At 51.1% G+C, this 17550-nt stretch overlaps 7 protein-coding genes across 7 annotated transcripts; 3 read left to right on the forward strand and 4 right to left on the reverse strand.

Moving 5' to 3' along the window:
* Positions 1–266: 266 nt before the first annotated feature.
* TrAFT101_005424 (uncharacterized protein) lies at positions 267–1894 on the reverse strand. The gene is made up of 4 exons (XM_024902744.2): positions 1501–1894; positions 1038–1398; positions 853–965; positions 267–720 (listed from the first exon to the last, which is right to left on the reverse strand). Exons 1-4 carry the CDS (start codon positions 1547–1549, stop codon positions 440–442), a joined length of 804 nt encoding a protein of 267 aa, XP_024757377.2. The 5' UTR covers positions 1550–1894; the 3' UTR covers positions 267–439.
* Positions 1895–2522: 628 nt separating this feature from the next.
* On the reverse strand, positions 2523–2858 carry TrAFT101_005425 (uncharacterized protein; the record flags this gene model as incomplete). The annotated part of the gene is made up of 1 exon (XM_024908699.2): positions 2523–2858. One exon carries the CDS (start codon positions 2856–2858, stop codon positions 2523–2525), a length of 336 nt encoding a protein of 111 aa, XP_024757376.1.
* A 106-nt stretch (positions 2859–2964) lies between these two features.
* Positions 2965–4086, reverse strand: TrAFT101_005426 (uncharacterized protein; the record flags this gene model as incomplete). The annotated part of the gene is made up of 4 exons (XM_066127473.1): positions 2965–2974; positions 3069–3123; positions 3201–3381; positions 3916–4086. The coding sequence occupies 4 exons, from the start codon at positions 4084–4086 to the stop codon at positions 2965–2967; spliced, it is 417 nt and encodes a 138-aa protein (XP_065983584.1).
* A 1361-nt stretch (positions 4087–5447) lies between these two features.
* On the forward strand, positions 5448–6170 carry TrAFT101_005427 (uncharacterized protein; the record flags this gene model as incomplete). The annotated part of the gene is made up of 1 exon (XM_024910156.1): positions 5448–6170. The coding sequence occupies one exon, from the start codon at positions 5448–5450 to the stop codon at positions 6168–6170; it is 723 nt and encodes a 240-aa protein (XP_024757374.1).
* A 1977-nt stretch (positions 6171–8147) lies between these two features.
* TrAFT101_005428 (uncharacterized protein) lies at positions 8148–8702 on the forward strand (the record flags this gene model as incomplete). The annotated part of the gene is made up of 1 exon (XM_024900907.2): positions 8148–8702. The coding sequence occupies one exon, from the start codon at positions 8148–8150 to the stop codon at positions 8700–8702; it is 555 nt and encodes a 184-aa protein (XP_024757373.2).
* Positions 8703–9812: 1110 nt separating this feature from the next.
* Positions 9813–12779, forward strand: TrAFT101_005429 (uncharacterized protein). Its single transcript, XM_024904323.2, has 2 exons — positions 9813–10213; positions 10272–12779. Exon 2 carries the CDS (start codon positions 10454–10456, stop codon positions 12449–12451), a length of 1998 nt encoding a protein of 665 aa, XP_024757372.2. The 5' UTR covers positions 9813–10213; positions 10272–10453; the 3' UTR covers positions 12452–12779.
* On the reverse strand, positions 12594–17143 carry TrAFT101_005430 (uncharacterized protein). The gene is made up of 3 exons (XM_024904321.2): positions 16495–17143; positions 13519–16429; positions 12594–13464 (listed from the first exon to the last, which is right to left on the reverse strand). The coding sequence occupies exons 1-3, from the start codon at positions 16632–16634 to the stop codon at positions 13051–13053; spliced, it is 3465 nt and encodes a 1154-aa protein (XP_024757371.2). The 5' UTR covers positions 16635–17143; the 3' UTR covers positions 12594–13050.
* Positions 17144–17550: the final 407 nt, after the last annotated feature.

Raw genomic sequence — 17550 nt, forward strand, 5'->3', positions numbered from 1 at the left:
ATAGGAAACAATATCCGGATTAGTTGATGTTTCTATATCGGCATGTCATTGGTGAGATGGGCACAGCTAAAGAGCCAGCTCGTGTGCCTGGGTATTACTTCGTGTCAGATGCATGGGAAATCAGGCAGAGGCGACACTAACAATACACGTATGGTAAGTACATGAATTCTCCTAGAAAAATATTTTACACTTTCTGGGACAACCACATGATGAAGACTATGGCATTGATTGCTCGTTGAGATTCTCGAAATATGATTACATGATATGGTATATATAAGGCATCTGCATTAGTAGGTAGGTACCTTGGGTAGTTTATCAAACAAGCTCGTCTTTGCTGAAAGGCTATTCATCTCATCGCAACCAATTTAAACTCCGTTTCGCCGTCTTTACAACTATAGCTCTCCTAATAAACGTTGCACACAGTCCCATTATAAGGCGGTTAACAGCAGCTGTATCCACCGTCAGCCACTAGCCCAAAGCCATTGACGAAGCTACTCATTGGCGACGCCAGGAACACAATACTATCTGCAATCTCCTCAGGCAGGCCCAGTCGTCGCAACGGCGTCAGCTGCGCGTGTCGGTGCAGCGGATGGGCTTCATTCTCGGCCCCGTTGCCATCGTTGACCATGGGCGTCTTGACGTAGCCGGGACAGATGGCGTTGATGCGGATGTTGGAGCCGGCGTAGGAGCTGGCGTCAGCCCGGGTCATTCCCATAACAGCTGCATGGAGTCAGCATATAGGTGCTAATCAGTTATACATGTGTTGTGTCTTTCGAGTGATGGTCATGGGTTCGTGTTTTCTTATGCTGTGCCTGGAGTCAAGGTTTCAAGGCAAAAGTTTTGAAATCTTACCGTGCTTAGCAGTTGAGTATGCTGTGACATGGATGGGGGACAGTGGCCCAATAGTGCCATACATGGATGATACGTTGATGATGGTGCCTCGTCCTCGTCGTGCTCCGAGATCTCTATTGCTTGGAAGAAGCGGCGCCTGTCGTCAGCAAACAAATCGCAGACGGCTGGTCCAAGTCTACACGCACTCTTGTTTCACCATGATGCCGAGCTCCTCTTTCTGGCATCGGTGGACGCCGTGGAGGTTGACGTCGAGCACATTCTCCCAGTCCGATTCATCCAGCTCGTGGATCTGCGCCGACTTTCCGGTGATACCCGCATTGTTGACTGCGATGTCTAATCGTCCAAATTTGGCAACGATCTGGGATAACGCGGCTTTAACCTCTTCACCCTTGCGCACGTCCATTTGCAGCGCCAAAACCTCGACGCCGGGCCATTCTTTCTGTATGTTGGCAGCCACCTTGCTCAGGCCCTCCAGATTGATGTCTGTAATCGCCAGCTTGGAGATGCCATACTTGGCGAAGGCATAGGCTGTATGCTCACCGAGACCTGTGGAGCAAACGGGGACCCACTAGGTTAGAAGATGGGTAAAACTTGGGCGAGAGGGAAACGAAAATAAGCTGTTGACGGCGTCTTTGAGCTTGGACTTACCAGAAGCGGCGCCGGTCACGAAGGCTGAACCTTGCAGCAGCGATGCCATCGTGAAGGACTATGTATTTAGCTCTGAGTTAATATTTGCGGTTAATAATGCACATGGGATGAAGTAACTTGAAGAAAAGAAAGGGCTAGGGCGAAATCCCAGCGGAGGTGAAAAAAAAAAAAAGCAATGGGCAATCCCGTTGGATTTTATAGCTCGATCCGAGGCCGAGGTGGATTCTGCGTTCCGTGATGGGAATCAGAGGCACGAGCATTTCTTCCCACACTTGCCGCAATCGATACGTGGTCCTTAGTCCACTTGGCCGTTTTTGGGCTCCCCCCCCCCCAATATTGATTACAATTAATTTCTTTGGCGGTTTAGTATGCGTATCTTGGTGGCATCCCCATCAACACGGAACTACTGGATTAAGGCCCAAGGTGCTAAGATAAAGATAGGTCCAGATCGCAAGATGGCCCACTGCTAGTACTCCGTATGCCGAGGATGTGTCAGCTGGGTCTCCGCTGCGAGATCCAGATCTAATCTATAGTGGACTGGCCCGTGTGAGATTACAACGGTGAATTTTGCGTGATGGTATATCCTAGACCGTGTTGCTGTAGCTGCAAAGGCGACACAATAGATCGGACTTGCGCGGCGAGCCGTGGGACATGGCTTGAGCTTACAAGCAGATGCAGCAGACGCTGTGGCTGCTGAAATCGAAGGGATAGGTGAGTAAAGAAAGGCTTCACATTGAAATCAAATAAAAACTAAGTGTGATTCAAATTTTTTTTGTATTTGTTGACCCAGTTTCGCTAATCAAGACGAAGAAGCATGCAGGCAGCATCTGAGTTATAAAAGATGATACAAATCAATTACCAACGCCACATGGCGAGCCCGATGATTTCATTTCATAGGCTCCAGCCGTCTCCAGAAACCGTCTGCCATCCCCAAAAGAAGCCATGACAATAATACAAAAGAAAGAAAGGACATGATGGCCATCAACTAAAAAGACATCAAAAGCACAATGTCATGCAGCGACTTATTCTGACTTGGGGCCGCTGAAGCGATCAATGGACTTGCGGATGCCCCTCTCCATGCCCTTGGCCATCTTCTCCAGCGGCAGCTTCTCGTCCAGCTTCTTTACCACCTTGGAGATGGGGGGCTCAATGCGATGGGCAGTGCGCTCAGCAGGGTTGGAGAGGTAGTTGATGTTGCGCTCCCAGCGAGGAGCCCACTTGGTGGTCTGCTTGGCAATCTTCTCTTCGGCACCGGGCCAGGCCATGTACAGAGGCGCGAGGACACCGACGCCGGCGGCGGAGACGCAGAAGATCTCGGTGGGTCTGGCCTTGGGGAGACGAGGAACGCGAGGAGCCATTGTGAATAAAGGTTTGAGTTGTTTTGTTTGTTATGTGTGTGTAGTTTGGTGGATTGATGGAGAGAGAAAGGCTTGTTCCCAAAGTTGGCTGGGTTGGAATACAAGACTAAGGTTGCCTATGGGGGGGCAAAAAGCGGCGAGTTAGCTGTCTGAAGGCGATCAAAACCGAGAAACGGTAAAAAGGGGATGGCGAGAAGCAAAAAGACGTACAAATGGATGAGTTTGTACGATTCGCGGTCGTGCAACGTTGAGTTAATGTCACTGTCTCAAACAATGGAGGGATGGATGATGATGAGAGAGATGCAAATGAGACTGAAAAGCCAGCTTGCATCCCTTATATACCTCCCTTGGGCATCTGGGCCAGCTTCCCCTCAGCAATCAGGGATGACACCACCCTCACGCGGTCCAGAAACGAGGCGGGAAATACGCCCGAGTAGGCAGTACCTGGAGGCGAAGTTGGCAACGGGCGGGGTAGTCCAGCAGTGACCTGGCCGTGAATAGGGGACAAGTATCGAATCTGGTGCTGGAGGTCACTGTTTCGCAGGTCTCAGACGGTCACTGAATGGATGGGACGAGGGTCGCTGCAGTTGTCGTGCGGAGAAGCCTGGGAAGGGCGGGCGTCGAATTTGATATGGCGACAAGTCTCCTGCAGCCGTGCAACGTGTGAAGCAGTACTTGCACGCCTAAGACCAAATACCACTGCAGACAGTGAGAGTTATGCGACAGGCAAGCCACTCACACCCCAGCCGACGCACTGCAACGCAAACAGCGGCGCATCATCATCATCACACCACACCCTTTTCATTCAGCGACAGGAACAGGCCACAGGACAAGCGACACTGGCCGGCCCTGGTGCGTTACTCAAAACGGCAGCATCTCGAGCCTCACTTTGCTGCCTTCTTTGACCTCTTCTTTTTCCATCTTCTCGCCCTTTCTTGATTGTTTTTATCCTCTTCCGGCATTTTCATCAATTCCCATCTCATCCCTCCAGTCGCGGCCCCGCCCCCAGACAGCGCTATAGCGTCTGGCCCACAGCCAGTCTCCTCCTCCGGCCCACTTCCCCAGACGGCACACGATCCTCCTCTGCTGTCTTCGTATCCACAGCGTCAGTCTCGCTCCCCTTTTGCCGTTGGCCGATCGTGTTGTTGGCGTGAGTCCTTCCTCTTCCGTGCTCACCGAGGCGGAGTCGAGTCAGGCAGTCGCTCAGAGTGTCTGTCAGCAACGACATGGAACTGCTCGATGAATCTCGAAAAAAGAAAGACAATGGAGAGAATGAGATGGCAGCGACTTTCAGCTGATAATTGCAGAAGCAGGCACAGGCACCAAATAAGCGAAAACCCCTCCGTCAGCTCCAAAGCACCAGCTCGTTGCGCCATTCCTCGCCCTCCATCAGCACCGGTCCGGGCCCTGCTGCGACGTTGGCCAGCAATTTGCCTGAATTGCGCCCCCAAACAGACGCAAACCAAAGTTCGCCCATGCCTGGTAGCGCCCAATGGTGGCGACATGGTTGACGAAACCAGTCCAGAATCGTCCATGTGATTGGGCCACGGAGAATCTGCCACGATGTAAGAAGTACGGCCGAGCAAAGTACCGGAGATGAGGAGTACATCGACGCGAGAAATGGACATGTACTGCGCCTCATCTGCTGTGTATCTGTGCGACAATGAGATCTCCATCTAAACGACCGCTCGTGCAGAGTAGCGTGGACGCTTTAGCACAAAGTTTGCTGATTCACTGCAAGTAAAATACGTTGTGACCTATAGCAATTTGTAAGACAAGCAGAACTACTCCGCACCTCGCTTGCATAAGCGCGTCGTGCGTGACTACGAATTTAAACCTTTTACAAATTGACGTCCTTTTCTTTCGACTTCCGAGGAGAATTTAGTTGATAACGACTCATTGACCATTGCTGTGGCTCCAAAATACCAGCAGAAGCGGTTTCTTTAGTCAGTCTCGTGGCCTTGGCGCCTCGTTACTCTTGAGATGACCAAGTAGACGGCATGCTAACACGAAACTACCTAATCGTTGGATGCACGAAAGAGATATAACATCGTCACACCGTATCTAGCTTGTGTGGCCCTCCTAGCCCTGGATTTTGTTGCTTAGTCTTCCTAGCTAATGATAGAAGAAAGGAACTTCGTCATGAGCCCTTTTGTCTATTATAATGACGACCCCTTATGGACGGGACATACTATTAAGAACAACAAGACGTTGAAGATCAATGACATGCAGAGTTTGTTGTCATTAATGGCTTGTCGCAATTCGAAAACTTCCTTGCGTGGCGCCTCTCATACCCCGTCTATTAAATGGGTTCTTGTGATTTTCTTGCTGGCCATCTTCGTCGCGCTGGTGTCACGAAATCCTATATTCTGCGCCTGTGTAGCCGAATGGTGTAGATCTTTAGGCTCTGACGCATTGCTCTGACGCTTTGCTCTGACTGCTACTAATGTACTGGTTTTAGGTACTGTATGCACTGATGACTGCTACTTACATAATACCAGCCTAGCCTTTTCTTAGCCTTCCGTCAGTCGCGAATCCCAATCATTGACGGTAGAACAACACAATCGGCTAGTGTCACGAACTTCAGCCATGTCTCTAATACCGTCATTTTCCCAAGCATCACTAGCCGTAGCTACGCTGGCTGCAACCGCTGGGGCTTATACTGCGTCCAGCCCTCCAAACCCCGACACCAAGTTGGCCCCCGCGTCCAAAGATTTCCTGAGCTCTTATAACCTCACGGGGAAACACATAGCCAAGGTGGCGTTTTCCCCCATCGCGGTTGTCGCATTGCAAACTGCCACCTTGGCCTATCGGTATCCCAACATACCCCCTTCACTTCTCGGCTATGGCCCAGAGAACGGCCTTGATGTAAATCTCTTCAGGTGGTCAGCGGACACGGCTATTCCGCTGACTCTGGTTCTGTGTGCCGGTGTCCCTCTGCGGCTCTATTCGTATAGATCCCTGGGCAAGAACTTTACGTTTCAACTCACCAAGCCAGAGCGTTTAATCACGACCGGCCTCCATGGCTACTTGCAGCACCCAAGCTACACGGGTGCGGCGATTTTGGGGTACAGCAGTGCGTTCTGGCTGCTTCGCTTTGACGGTGTCATCAGCTGCTGGCTGCCGCCATGGCTGTATGGGAAGCTTACGTGTATGGGGGTATTTTTCAATGCCTTTATGCTATCCGGGCTTTTCTCCTGGCTGGTTTGGAAACGGGTAAGGGAGGAGGAGAAGATGCTAAAGGCTACGTTTGGGGCTGAGTGGGAGAGTTGGCATGCTACAACACCCAGATTCCTGCCGTTTTTATTCTAGGTTAGAATGCAGTTGTGGTAGCTAGACGATATGATGGCTTTATCCAGGTAAGCTGCACAATATGCAAGAAACTTATAATGATCAACGAAGCTACGGGCTGTAAATATAGGCGTTACAGCTATTAACATCTATCTTAGTAGTCCGTGCCTATACGAATAGCCAGGCGAGTGAATAAGCTTTATGCTATATGGGTACACCATGCTTTGCGAGATACATGCTACATCTCTCATAGTTAAAAGGGATCATGCCGGGCAAGATACGCTGCTGTACTGTGCCCTGGTCTAATCCACTGACGGCAGGCGGGCCCGCACTGCGGCCGTGAACTGAATTAGTTTTAGGGTTGTAGCTGCGAAATTGTATGAATCGGTGCCTAGAAGGAGTTGCTGGACGCTGTGTGGTCCGATGACCGTTTCCTATATCATAAAATCGTATATTTGGGTAGCGGTTTGTGAATCCCGGCGCGCGTTCGTCTGAAGCTTTGTCGTTGCCATTGTTTGGGCGCTGGATAGTTGACGAGCTATTCCTCCGACTCCCGGATGGATGCTGGAGACATTTATGATAGAGTATCAAGTGATGGGGAATATTATCTAGCGAATTGGTTTCATGATCTAGTACCATAGCCATGGCCGAATGAGGTAGTTGGTTCATATTGGGGGGAAAAAAGTAAAAAAAAAAAAAAAAAAAAAAAAAAAAAAAAAAAAAAAAATCTTCAACTGCTGTATAACAGGTAAAAAGGTAGAAGCAGTAGTAGTAGTAGTAGCAGTAGTAGTAGTAGAAGCAGTAGAAGCAGTAGAAGCAGTAGAAGCAGTAGAAGCAGTAGAAGCAGTAGAAGCAGTAGAAGCAGTAGAAGCAGTAGAAGCAGTAGAGGCAGTAGAAGCAGTAGAAGCAGTAGAAGCAGTAGAAGCAGTAGAAGCAGTAGAAGCAGTAGAAGCAGTAGAAGCAGTAGAAGCAGTAGAAGCAGTAGAAGCAGTAGAAGCAGTAGAAGCAGTAGAAGCAGTAGAAGCAGTAGAAGCAGTAGAAGCAGTAGAAGCAGTAGAAGCAGTAGAAGCAGTAGAAGCAGTAGAAGCAGTAGAAGCAGTAGAAGCAGTAGAGGCACTAGATGCGGAAGTAGAGGAGATTAAATTACTCGTAATCGTAAATTGGACTATACTATTAAGAACTCAAATCTTTCTACTTTGTATATTTGAAGTGAATCACAGTGCCTGTGGATTGGCCAACATCTGCACCTCCCTCTTCTCAGATGAATAACTTCAAAATGCCAAAAGACCACCTCAACAAACTCGAAACTAGATTCTCTCTTTGGCGGGCCGTATTGCGAACTTTATTCTTAGCATGATGCTACTCATGTAAATTCGTCTTCTCTCGTATCGCTACGTACTTCCTGGCCCACCGAGCGTGTTGACATTGGACTCGTCATCAAGATTGCCGGTGTGTCGGCCCTCTGAATAATTCTCAATTCGTATATATACTCCAAGTGTCTCTACCAAGACAATAAATCTAGGGTTGAAATACTTTGGGTTCTTGGTGGCTTGTTATGGTTGAGGGCGCTTCACAAGATTGCTGGGGAATATGTATTTTTTTCTTATCTTCAAAAGCAAGCTTTTTTTTTGTTGAGGCATTACTTGGGTACTCCGAAGGGCTCCAATATATAATGTAAATGCCTGTGTTGATTCTAGGATGACTAGAATTTCTGCTGCTTCTATTACTTCCTCTATACATAATCTTTGCTGCTGCCCGTCGACTGATTGGTGAGGCGACATCTTCCGTCTGTTCATAGTCAGCAGTAGAACAAACCGTGAATTACTCCCGTTCTACTGTCTTCATCTCGTGATATTGCTCTTTATTGCTCATCAGTATTCGGGAACTTCCAACGTCTCTCACCAATTAGCCTCACCTTTTTATAAAAGACTTTGCCAACCTTCTTATATAGGCCCGTTTCATTTTCTCTACCTTTCTCGAAAAGCTGCTCTTTCGCCAATGGCTCCTGTTATACCTCCCGTGCCAAGTCCAAGTCCTGTTATAAGGCTTGTTCCTGGACTCGTGGCCATCAATGTCACACCCGCGCACAACTACTTGGAGAAGAGCGAAGAAGGACCAACGGAACTTGGCTTCTCCTATGCTTTCTTGGCAGCCATTGGCCTCGCCTTTATCGTCCTTATCTTGGCGGATGTATATATCAAGCACGGACCTAAGCCGACGCCGGGGAAACGCGTCTGGTACAAGAGAAAGTTTGACAAGGCCAAGGGAGGATACTATGTTTGCAAGGATACGTTTAACAAGCTGCTCGTAAAGAGGAAGAGGAGACTCGATCACGAGCGTGCGGAGGCGGCTCCAAAGATATTTGATTCTCAAACGGCCATCGAGAAGCTTGCCGCCAAGCCTGCCGGCGACAGGGCTGCAACCATGGTAGAAACTGCCGAGGAGAAAAGCACTGGGCCGATGGCGGGCATTGAAGTCAAGGTTACGCCCTTGGACATGCCGTTTCTCAAAGATAATGCCGCTGCGGGCACTGCCCCCAAAGATTGCTCTTAAGAGCGACAATGTGGGCAGCGATGGAGCAGCCGGTCTTTGATTAGAGAGAGATATTCGCCGGGCCCCGACGGACAAGAGAACAAGCGCCAAAGAGACGGTTAACTGGTTGCCGATAGCCGCTGGAAAGCCTTTCTGAGAAATAGCGGCGAGATTATGGAGATTGGAAGCTTTGGAAAGGGATTTGGCGTAATTAAATCACACACACATTGGAACGAGTTCGAATGGAGTTTTGCGCTGGATTTTACAGATGTTTTTGAAGATTTAAAAAAAAAAAAAAAAAAAAACTCAGGTATTTGGTAGACATAATGCAAATTCGAGAGACGCTCCCAGCAGGGGTGCCGCCTCAAAGCGTGGTGATGACTTGCACTGGTGCGACTCTCCTCTCCTCTGTGCCTCTCTCTCCACCTGGTGACCATGCATTGTATCACAGGGATGGCGCAAAAGCAGCTGAAAGAGACTCCCTCGGACCATCGCAACGGCCTGTCGGTCGAGCAGGGCCTTTTGCTGTGCCGCATAACGACGGTCCGACCACCGACGACCCGAAGCTGATGGCCGACAGCCGATGTTTGACGATAGAGTGGAGGATGCAGATGAGGCTAATGTAGGTCGAGATGCGCAACCCCGTCCAATTAATCTGCTGTGTGCAGTATACATAGAAGTCGCATTATCGCCCGCTTCCGTGACACGGCCAGCTAGTACTTAGATAGATAGACAGACAGACAGACAGACAGCATTGAGCTGGAATCGGGCATTTACGCACTCGAATCCTCTGGGCAGATCAAGGCAGATGCCACGCAATAACGGATTGCTGGTGCAAGCCCATCAAGCTCAAAAACCCAGAGTCGGTCAACAGAACGCCATCAAGCCATGCAGCCCCTAACGAGGGGGGCTGCGACAAGGGCCAAAAAAAAAGAGGGCCAGCGGCAGCACAGCCGAATTTAATGAGCGTGGTAGGGCTTCCCGACCGCTGCAGCGCCGCCCAATCAGCGCCGCGTCCTCGCTGTATCGTCCCCGCCGGCGTGTGCCTGGGGTGCTTCTAGCAGGGGCTCCACGCAGCCGTGATGCATTTGCCATTGCTTGACGGATGCACCATCTTACGTACTGCGGAATCCACAGCGGCGATCCGACAGTCTCAGCGCCTCTGCCCTCCGCGACTGACGTTCCGCGTGACGACGTTCCGGCACCCTGTCGTCGGTAATCGTCGGTTTCCATCACTCTGGCGCTGTTGTTATCTGCGGTCCCCAGCGCGCTCGAGCTCTGTGTCTCTCCCGGCTCTGCTCCTGGCCATGGACAAGACTCGGCACTGCCACGGCATTGATGCCTCCTCCTCTTCCTGCCATCCACTCGCCCGCCTCGCCATCTTTCCAAACATCTGATCTCGATCTCTTCCATCTCTGCGCTCTCCGCAAAAGCATCACCGCCACATCTCTCGGACCGAGCCGCTGCGAGGAGGGCCGGGATTGCACTCCTTTTGCTGGGACGTCGAGCTGCTGCTTATCTCGTCCATCCAAGTAAGCAGCCTCCTGTTCCCCATCTGCTTCCGTTAGCGGTGATGTTAATCGTCAGCAGCATTAAAGCCCATAATCGCCTCTGCGCCTTGTATCCGCTCTTGTATCCGACTCTTCCTCGCCTTCTCCGTGTCTACACCATTAGTACTGCATAAGAAATATCAGATTGGCATGAGCATAAACAACGTGCTCCGTACATTGCCTCCTTTCCCTTGATGCCTTTTTGTTCGTATCAACGCAACAATGACTTCTAGATCCTCGGCCTGCCTCGCGCGGCAGATACATCACGCAGCTCGCCCGCAGAAGATCCTATCGACGCGAACATCCACGTTGTCTAGGATTCAGACTCGTACATTTGTTAGACCAACAGCTGCCAGGAACAGCCCCGAGGCATTGAAGGGCAAAACGACGCCTCCCCAGCAAATATCCCCGCGAGCTGTCGCTTTATTGGCCAGCATAGGCTTTCTGTCATTTGCCTATGCTCTGTATCGAACGCCTCCTGCTGCCTTTGACGCCGCGGCAGCGCTACATTCTGAGCATGAGAGATACGCCCCAGTGACTATCCTTGATGAGCGCGACCCGAATCTTCCACGATTTCGAATGTCCGAGATTCGCAAGCATGACGGCAAGTCAGAGCGTCCATGGGTTACACACGGCGACAAAGTATACGATATCACCGACTGGATATCGGCTCATCCCGGTGGGCCAGTCATTCTGCGAGCGGCTGGCGGCGCAATTGAATCTTACTGGAACATATTCACCATCCACAAGAACCAATATGTCTACGATATTCTCAACCAGTATCTTATCGGCTACATCGACCAAGCTGACTTGGTAGACGGCAAGCCGCCTCAGGAGGCGATTGAAGACCCGTTCGCCGACGACCCGATAAGGCACCCGGATCTCATTACTCGGACGCTGAAGCCTCGCAATGCCGAGACCCCTGAGCAAGCGCTCAGTGCCCAGTTCATCACTCCCACCGAGCTGTTTTACGTTCGCAATCACATGTGGGTGCCCAAACTCACACAGGATGAGGCTGAAGCACACATCCTAACCGTTGAGCTCCCTGACGGCACCACAAAGGAGTATACATTACGCGACCTCAAGACCAAGTTCCCTGAGAAAAAGGTGACCGCTGTGCTACAATGCTCTGGAAACCGCCGAAGCCACATGAGCCAAGGATCCGGCCGAGCTACGAATGGCTTGCAGTGGGAAGCCGGGGCCATTTCCAATGCGTCGTGGGAAGGCGTTTCGCTGGCCGATGTCCTCGCTGACGCTGGTTTCGACGCCAGCACCGTAAGGGGTGGCACTAGCGAGGCGAAGCATGTGCAGTTCTCTGGCATGGAAGCGTACGGATCATCGATACCCATTAAAAAGGCCGTAGATCCCCAGGGCGATGTATTGTTGGCGTACGGTATGAATGGCAAGCCACTGCCAAGAGATCACGGTTACCCGTTACGATCTATCGTGCCTGGGCACGTCGCTGCTCGATCTGTCAAGTGGCTAAGGCATATCACATTAAGCGATGAAGAGAGCCCTAGCCAGTGGCAGCGAAAGGATTATAAGTGTTTTGGCCCAAATCAGACCAAGGTTGATTGGGAGGCAGCTCCGGCAATCCAGGAACTACCCGTCCAGAGCGCCATCACCGGTGTCAAGCTAGGTGACTGGACACTGTCAACACAATCAGAATCAAGCAACTCGGATGGACCAGCGAAAGAGGTTACTCTCAATGGATACGCCTACTCTGGCGGTGGACGAGCAGTCATCCGGGTCGACGTCTCGCTTGACGATGGCAAGAGCTGGTCACAAGCAAATCTGCTCCCCGACCAAGTTCCAAAGGTTGATGGCAAATCTTGGAGCTGGAAACAGTGGAAGTTCAATGGAGATATACCCTTGGAAGCATTTAAAACTCCAGAAGACGCAACTTCCAGCCAAGAGAGCGACGAGGATAAGAACACCATTAGAAGAGGTACTGCGAGAAGGGCGGCCAACGCTGAAGCCACGAAAAGTAACAAGAGGTGTACTACTATTGCTATCAAGGCAACAGACGAAGTTTACAATACTCAGCCGGAGAGCCATGCTGCGACATGGAACTTTCGAGGCAATCTTGCCACTGCTTGGCATCGTGTCCAGGTCTGCACCGACTGTTCCCCCAATGCCATCATTTTGAAGAAGAAGAAGAGCGGTGATGATTCTCAAGATGGAAATCGTCATGAAGGAGATGATAGAAGGGCGAAATGAAGAGGCGAAATGAAGAGATGAGAATTGTAGAGCTGGAGAGGAACAGGAAAGTTCTTCTGTTTCTTTAATTTCTTTCCCCCTTTTTGTCTTGTCTTTTTTTTTTTTTTTTTTTTTTTTTTTTTTTTTTTCCCTTGTTTAGGATCGTGAGCGCGTTCCGTTCAATTCAACCATGAATGTACGAATTAGCATAGCGTAGTGGGAGAGATGGGGCAGGAGTTTGATGTCATTTTGATGTATATCTATATACCCATTGGACAGATGAAAGTCGACAGACTATTAGGCTACAAGACAATAGAGTGAGAAGGCCAATCATGGACCAATATTTTCTCGATATCGTACTTCATTTCCTAAAAGATTAGACACACCTGCTTCAACAGCAACAGTTTGTAGAAAACTAGAAGTTGTATTATCACTTTTCTGTTTTTTACATCTTCATTCCGTTCCATCCTCTGCTCGCGTCCCTTTTGTTTTTTTCAAAGGACTCGCTCGAATTAGGTCTAGCCAGCCAGCCGCCCCATTCTAACTCGTATACTGATACAAATCTGCAAAACTACTGCATTCTCCGCCCAGGATTCGTCACCACTACATTAAAACATGGCCTACTCGTCTTCTTCGTCTTCGCCGTCGGAGAAGTAGTCAAATGCGTTTGGCACACCAGCTTCCTCATCACCCTCACCATCTTCATCTACAGCTGTGAGCACTCCAGCTGCCGCCGCCGCCCCTGATCCAATGTCACCACCAGGAGTCTGGGGGTCTACGAGACCGCCAAAGGGAGAGCGTCCCTGGCTACGTAGAAGCTGCTCCATGAGGGGGTTGACGCCTCTGCTATTAGGATCCACGATGCCCTCCAGGATAGATCTGCCAGCTCCCGCGGTGCGACCTGCGCCACCTCTGCCGGTCTGTTGCCCGGCCACAGGCGCGCGTTCAGTGGTCACCTTCTTCAGCTTCTCCTCGAGAAGGGACTTGGGTTGGTCAGACTGGGTATCATCAAGGAGGAGAGGGCCACCAGTTGGCTTTAAAAATGTTAGTATATTATTATGTCATGCAGGCATATAGGAGAAATTTACCTTCTTAACTGGCTTGTATCGACCGGCTGGAAAGCTGATATACTTCAGCTGGCCAGGCAGAACTCTGCTCATGTTTTCAATTTCGTAGCCAACCTTCTCCTTTTCGGGCTTCTTCTTGGCGTCTGTGGGTGTCGTTTCCTTGTCGTCAGAGTCCTTCTTGTCCTTGGTCTCTTCCTTGGCCTTGTCGTCGTCTACCTCCATCTTGTCTCCACCCTTAGCTGGAGCGCTGTCGATATCCATGCTTTCACGACGCTGAGCCCGCTCTTTCTTCTGGGCTCTCCTCTTAGCCTGAGCTGTGGTAGACAAAATGGCGGTTGCAATAAGGGCAGGTCCCTCCTCTGTCTTGACCTCTTGTTCAGGGGGATAGTCGAACAGACTCTGGCGAGTGGCGCAATGGAACTTGAAGTCTGGCATCTCCAAGTCGTGATCAAGGCCGATAATAGCGGTTGGTGAAAAGCTGAGAGACAGGAAGTGTGTGAAAGGGAACCAGTACCAGTACTGGGTGAAAACTGCCATACCAACGATTCCGGCCATGTTCAAGTTGCCCGTCTGGGTTTGCAGGCCAATGGTACAGTTGCGGCCACCTGCATCGATGATACCCAAAGCAAGGGCAGCGCCAAACTTGGTCATGGCATCCTCGTGCCGGTCACCAACCACCTTCTTCAGCGTCTTCCGAATAGAAGATACCTTGGGGTTCATGACTTCATTTTGCTGTGCCATAATCATGGCAAGTGAGATGAGGGCACCCTGTCGGACAAAGTCGGTGGGATCCTTCATCATGGGCTCGAGGAGGTCAATAGCTTCGTCGAGCCCAGTGCCAGCACAAGAAATGCCCAGTGCCATGGCGGAACCGTATCGGACGTGCGGGTTGTAGGATTCGGACAGCAGTTCAACCATGCGGGGGACACTACCTGGCTTGCGGAAGAGGATGAAGCCCAGACTCATGACGGCGATTCGGCGAACATCATCGTTGACATCGCTCACAGCAGTGTGAAGCAGCTTTCGAATAGCCTTGTTGCTGCCAGTGCCGCAGTAAGCCAAAGCAACGGTCATGATACCACCATAACGCAGGGTGGGGTCAGGGTCGTTGAGCAGGCCTTCGATCAATACATCGGCGCCCTCTTGGCGGCCGTACATGATAAGAGCCATACCGATCGCCACACCGCGGACAATCTTTTCATGCGTTGTCTCGTGAGCGTACGTAATCATATCCTCCAGGGCCTTGACATTTCCGGTGCCAAGCATGATTAGACCCATGGCCAGACCAACAGCCTCACCATTAAGAGCGGAGTCTTGGAAGAGCACATCCTTGAGCTTCTCAAAGATCTCGCTGTCACCAGTGCCCATACCGGCAATACCCAAACCCAGGGCGCCACCATGCTGGACAACTTCCTCTTCTGCTTGGCTGAATTGCATCTTCAGGTATTCCAGAGCGCCTGCACCGTGATTGGCGTGGATGAGGCCATAGGCATACAGAGCACCTCCTTGGCTGAAGATAGAACCGTTGCTGAGGCCACCTTGCTTGGGAAGATAGGGCTCGAGGAGCTTTCGGGACTGCGACAGGTTACCACGGTGGATAACTCCGAGGGCAGCTGTGGCAGTGAACTTGGACCAGTTGACAGCCTTTCCAAGCCACTCGAGGTTGTCACGGAAGAACTTGTCGTTTGTCGTGCCCTGGTTCATGAAGGCATTGCAAAAGGTGACAGCAGTGTGGAAAATGGAATTACGGCCTTCCAGGCTGTCTCGGACCTTGTTGAGAATGCTCAGATCCGTGTGATTGTTGCGGTAGAGGAATTCGAGATTCAGGCGGATAGTCTTGGAGCCGTCGAGGATAGATCGAATGTTGCGGTAAACCTTGGCCACCTCTTCGGGCAGCTCATCTTCAGGTGCGCTCTGTTGGTTTTCCAAAAGCGATTCACTCTCTTCGGCCTTGTCACCGCCCTCGGCTCCTTCCTCTTTCTTTGGGGGCTCCCCCGAGGGCAGAGCATTCAAAACCTTGCCCAAGAATTCTTGCGTGCCGTTGTCGTAAAGATCAAACGCAATTTGATATGCGTTGGCGGTCGCAGTGCGGTCATCCTTGGCAACAAGGTTCCGGAGCATTCGCGATGCCTCCTCGTCTGCATTAAGGTAGACGACGCATCTGGCGATGGCAAAGTAGTCGGGGTTCGGGATGTCGCTTAAAAGGTCAAGAATTAATCGCAAGATTTCAGTGCGGAAGGCTCTCTCTTGAACGACATCCATGCAGATGCCTAGGATATATTCCATCAGCTCTTCGGCGGGACCCGGTTGGCCATCGGATCCCTTGGTTTTGGACAGTTTCTCATCCTCGCTGGCGCGCTTGATAATTCGCCTAAGGATATCGAGATTCTTGGCCTCGACAGCAATACCAACAACTTGCCTGTACCGGCCTTGCTTTAAGCAGCTCTCAAACAAGCGGTCGATGATTCTCTGCAGAGAAGCTTCGGCCACGTTGTTGGGCAGCTGAGTAATAGATCCCGAGCGACCTTCCTTTGTTACAGGCTGAAATGTTGCGTCTAGTATAGTGTTGTCGATGGAAGCCCGAGAAAGCAGAGATTTCGGCGGCAGAGTAGTTTGGGAGAAGGGAGTCGTGGGGGACAGGACGGCGCCTTCGGTCGAGCTGGCAAACGTGGTTGACAGCTCAGGCAGGTCTGACGGCTTGGAGGTTTTGGGAGCGGCGTGCTTGGCGGACGTGGCGGCGATGTATTGGTCCACGCACTTGGAGATGATGGTCTCCTCGAACTCTCCGGGAGCTTCGATCTTGAACAGGTCCCCTGCGGCCAGGGCAAAGACCATGCTGTCATTGTAGGCCTGCAAATGGTAGTAGACCTTGGCGAGCACAAGAGCTGCAAGCTGGCGCTCGGAGAAGGACTCGTCTTCGTAGAGGGCCTCGCTGATATCACAAACAGTTAGTGGGGGAGATGCCAACGCTACTTTCGAGAATGGATAAAAACATACATCTGGCTCAAGCTGCCGGCGACCTCGGTCCAGACGGTGTCGATGTCGTCGTTGAGCGTCTGCAGAGCGAAGACTCGGAGCTCAGGCTCCTCATCGGCCAAGAAGGCTAGCACGCCGGTTGCTGATACCAAGCCAGGCATATTGAAGTGCTGCAGGCGAGGACAGCGGAGGTGTTGTTGGGATAATGGGTGTTTTCAAGGACGGATCGAGGGGCGAGATTCGGAGATGGAAGGTCGAAGAATGCTATGAAAGCCCAGCAGTTCGAGGGCTGCTGAAGGCAGAATCTACACCCCGCCGGTAGACAATTAACAAAAGAAAGAATCGAAAAAGGAGCTGCAGTGTAGAGCAGCGCAGCAAAGTGGTGGAGGGTGGTGTGTCGAGCAGAGGTTTAGCTGATGGCTGAGTTATGATGCTCTCTCGAAAGCGTGTACAAACAAGCACACCCGAGTTCCATGTCCACGTCAGGCACAGCTCTGCCTGCCTTGCGCGGTACGTACCTCGAGTGGTGGGTGCACAGACCTGGCTGGTTGGATGGTGGGGTACAGTTACCTAATTGGGGGACGAAATAACAGAGACACTCGGTCTCAGCCTGGCGGTACACAGTGATAAGGAGAAACAAATGGACGCTTTTACAAGGCGCCGATGATTCTGATAGCTGTACTACGGGTGGTGAATATGAGTAATATCTAGAGCAAAGCAATTTATAAAGGCGACAATGGATAATGGGCATTATAGAGGCTGCGTACATTACATACCAGTGCCTATAATAGCAAAGCAAAGCGTGCCACTCATAATTCTGTCAACCTCGCTGCCGGCATTCGCCGCTTACTAAGAAGCATCATAAGCTCTGAACTCGCCCCCGCTGCCGGTTGTGGTAATACTGCCACGTGATATCATGCATCGTTTTGTCAGGCTGCAAGGCAAAGCGCCAAACCGCAGGTCAGGCTGCGAGGCGCTATACCGCAAGCGCCCTAGCGCCTCGAGGTTTTATCAAGCAATTCGAGACAGAAGGCTGAACCAGCCAGTAGGCCGAGGGCTGGGCATGCAGGAGAAGAC

This window comes from Trichoderma asperellum, chromosome 3, assembly GCF_020647865.1.
Source record: "Trichoderma asperellum chromosome 3, complete sequence".
Taxonomy (NCBI): domain Eukaryota; kingdom Fungi; phylum Ascomycota; class Sordariomycetes; order Hypocreales; family Hypocreaceae; genus Trichoderma; species Trichoderma asperellum.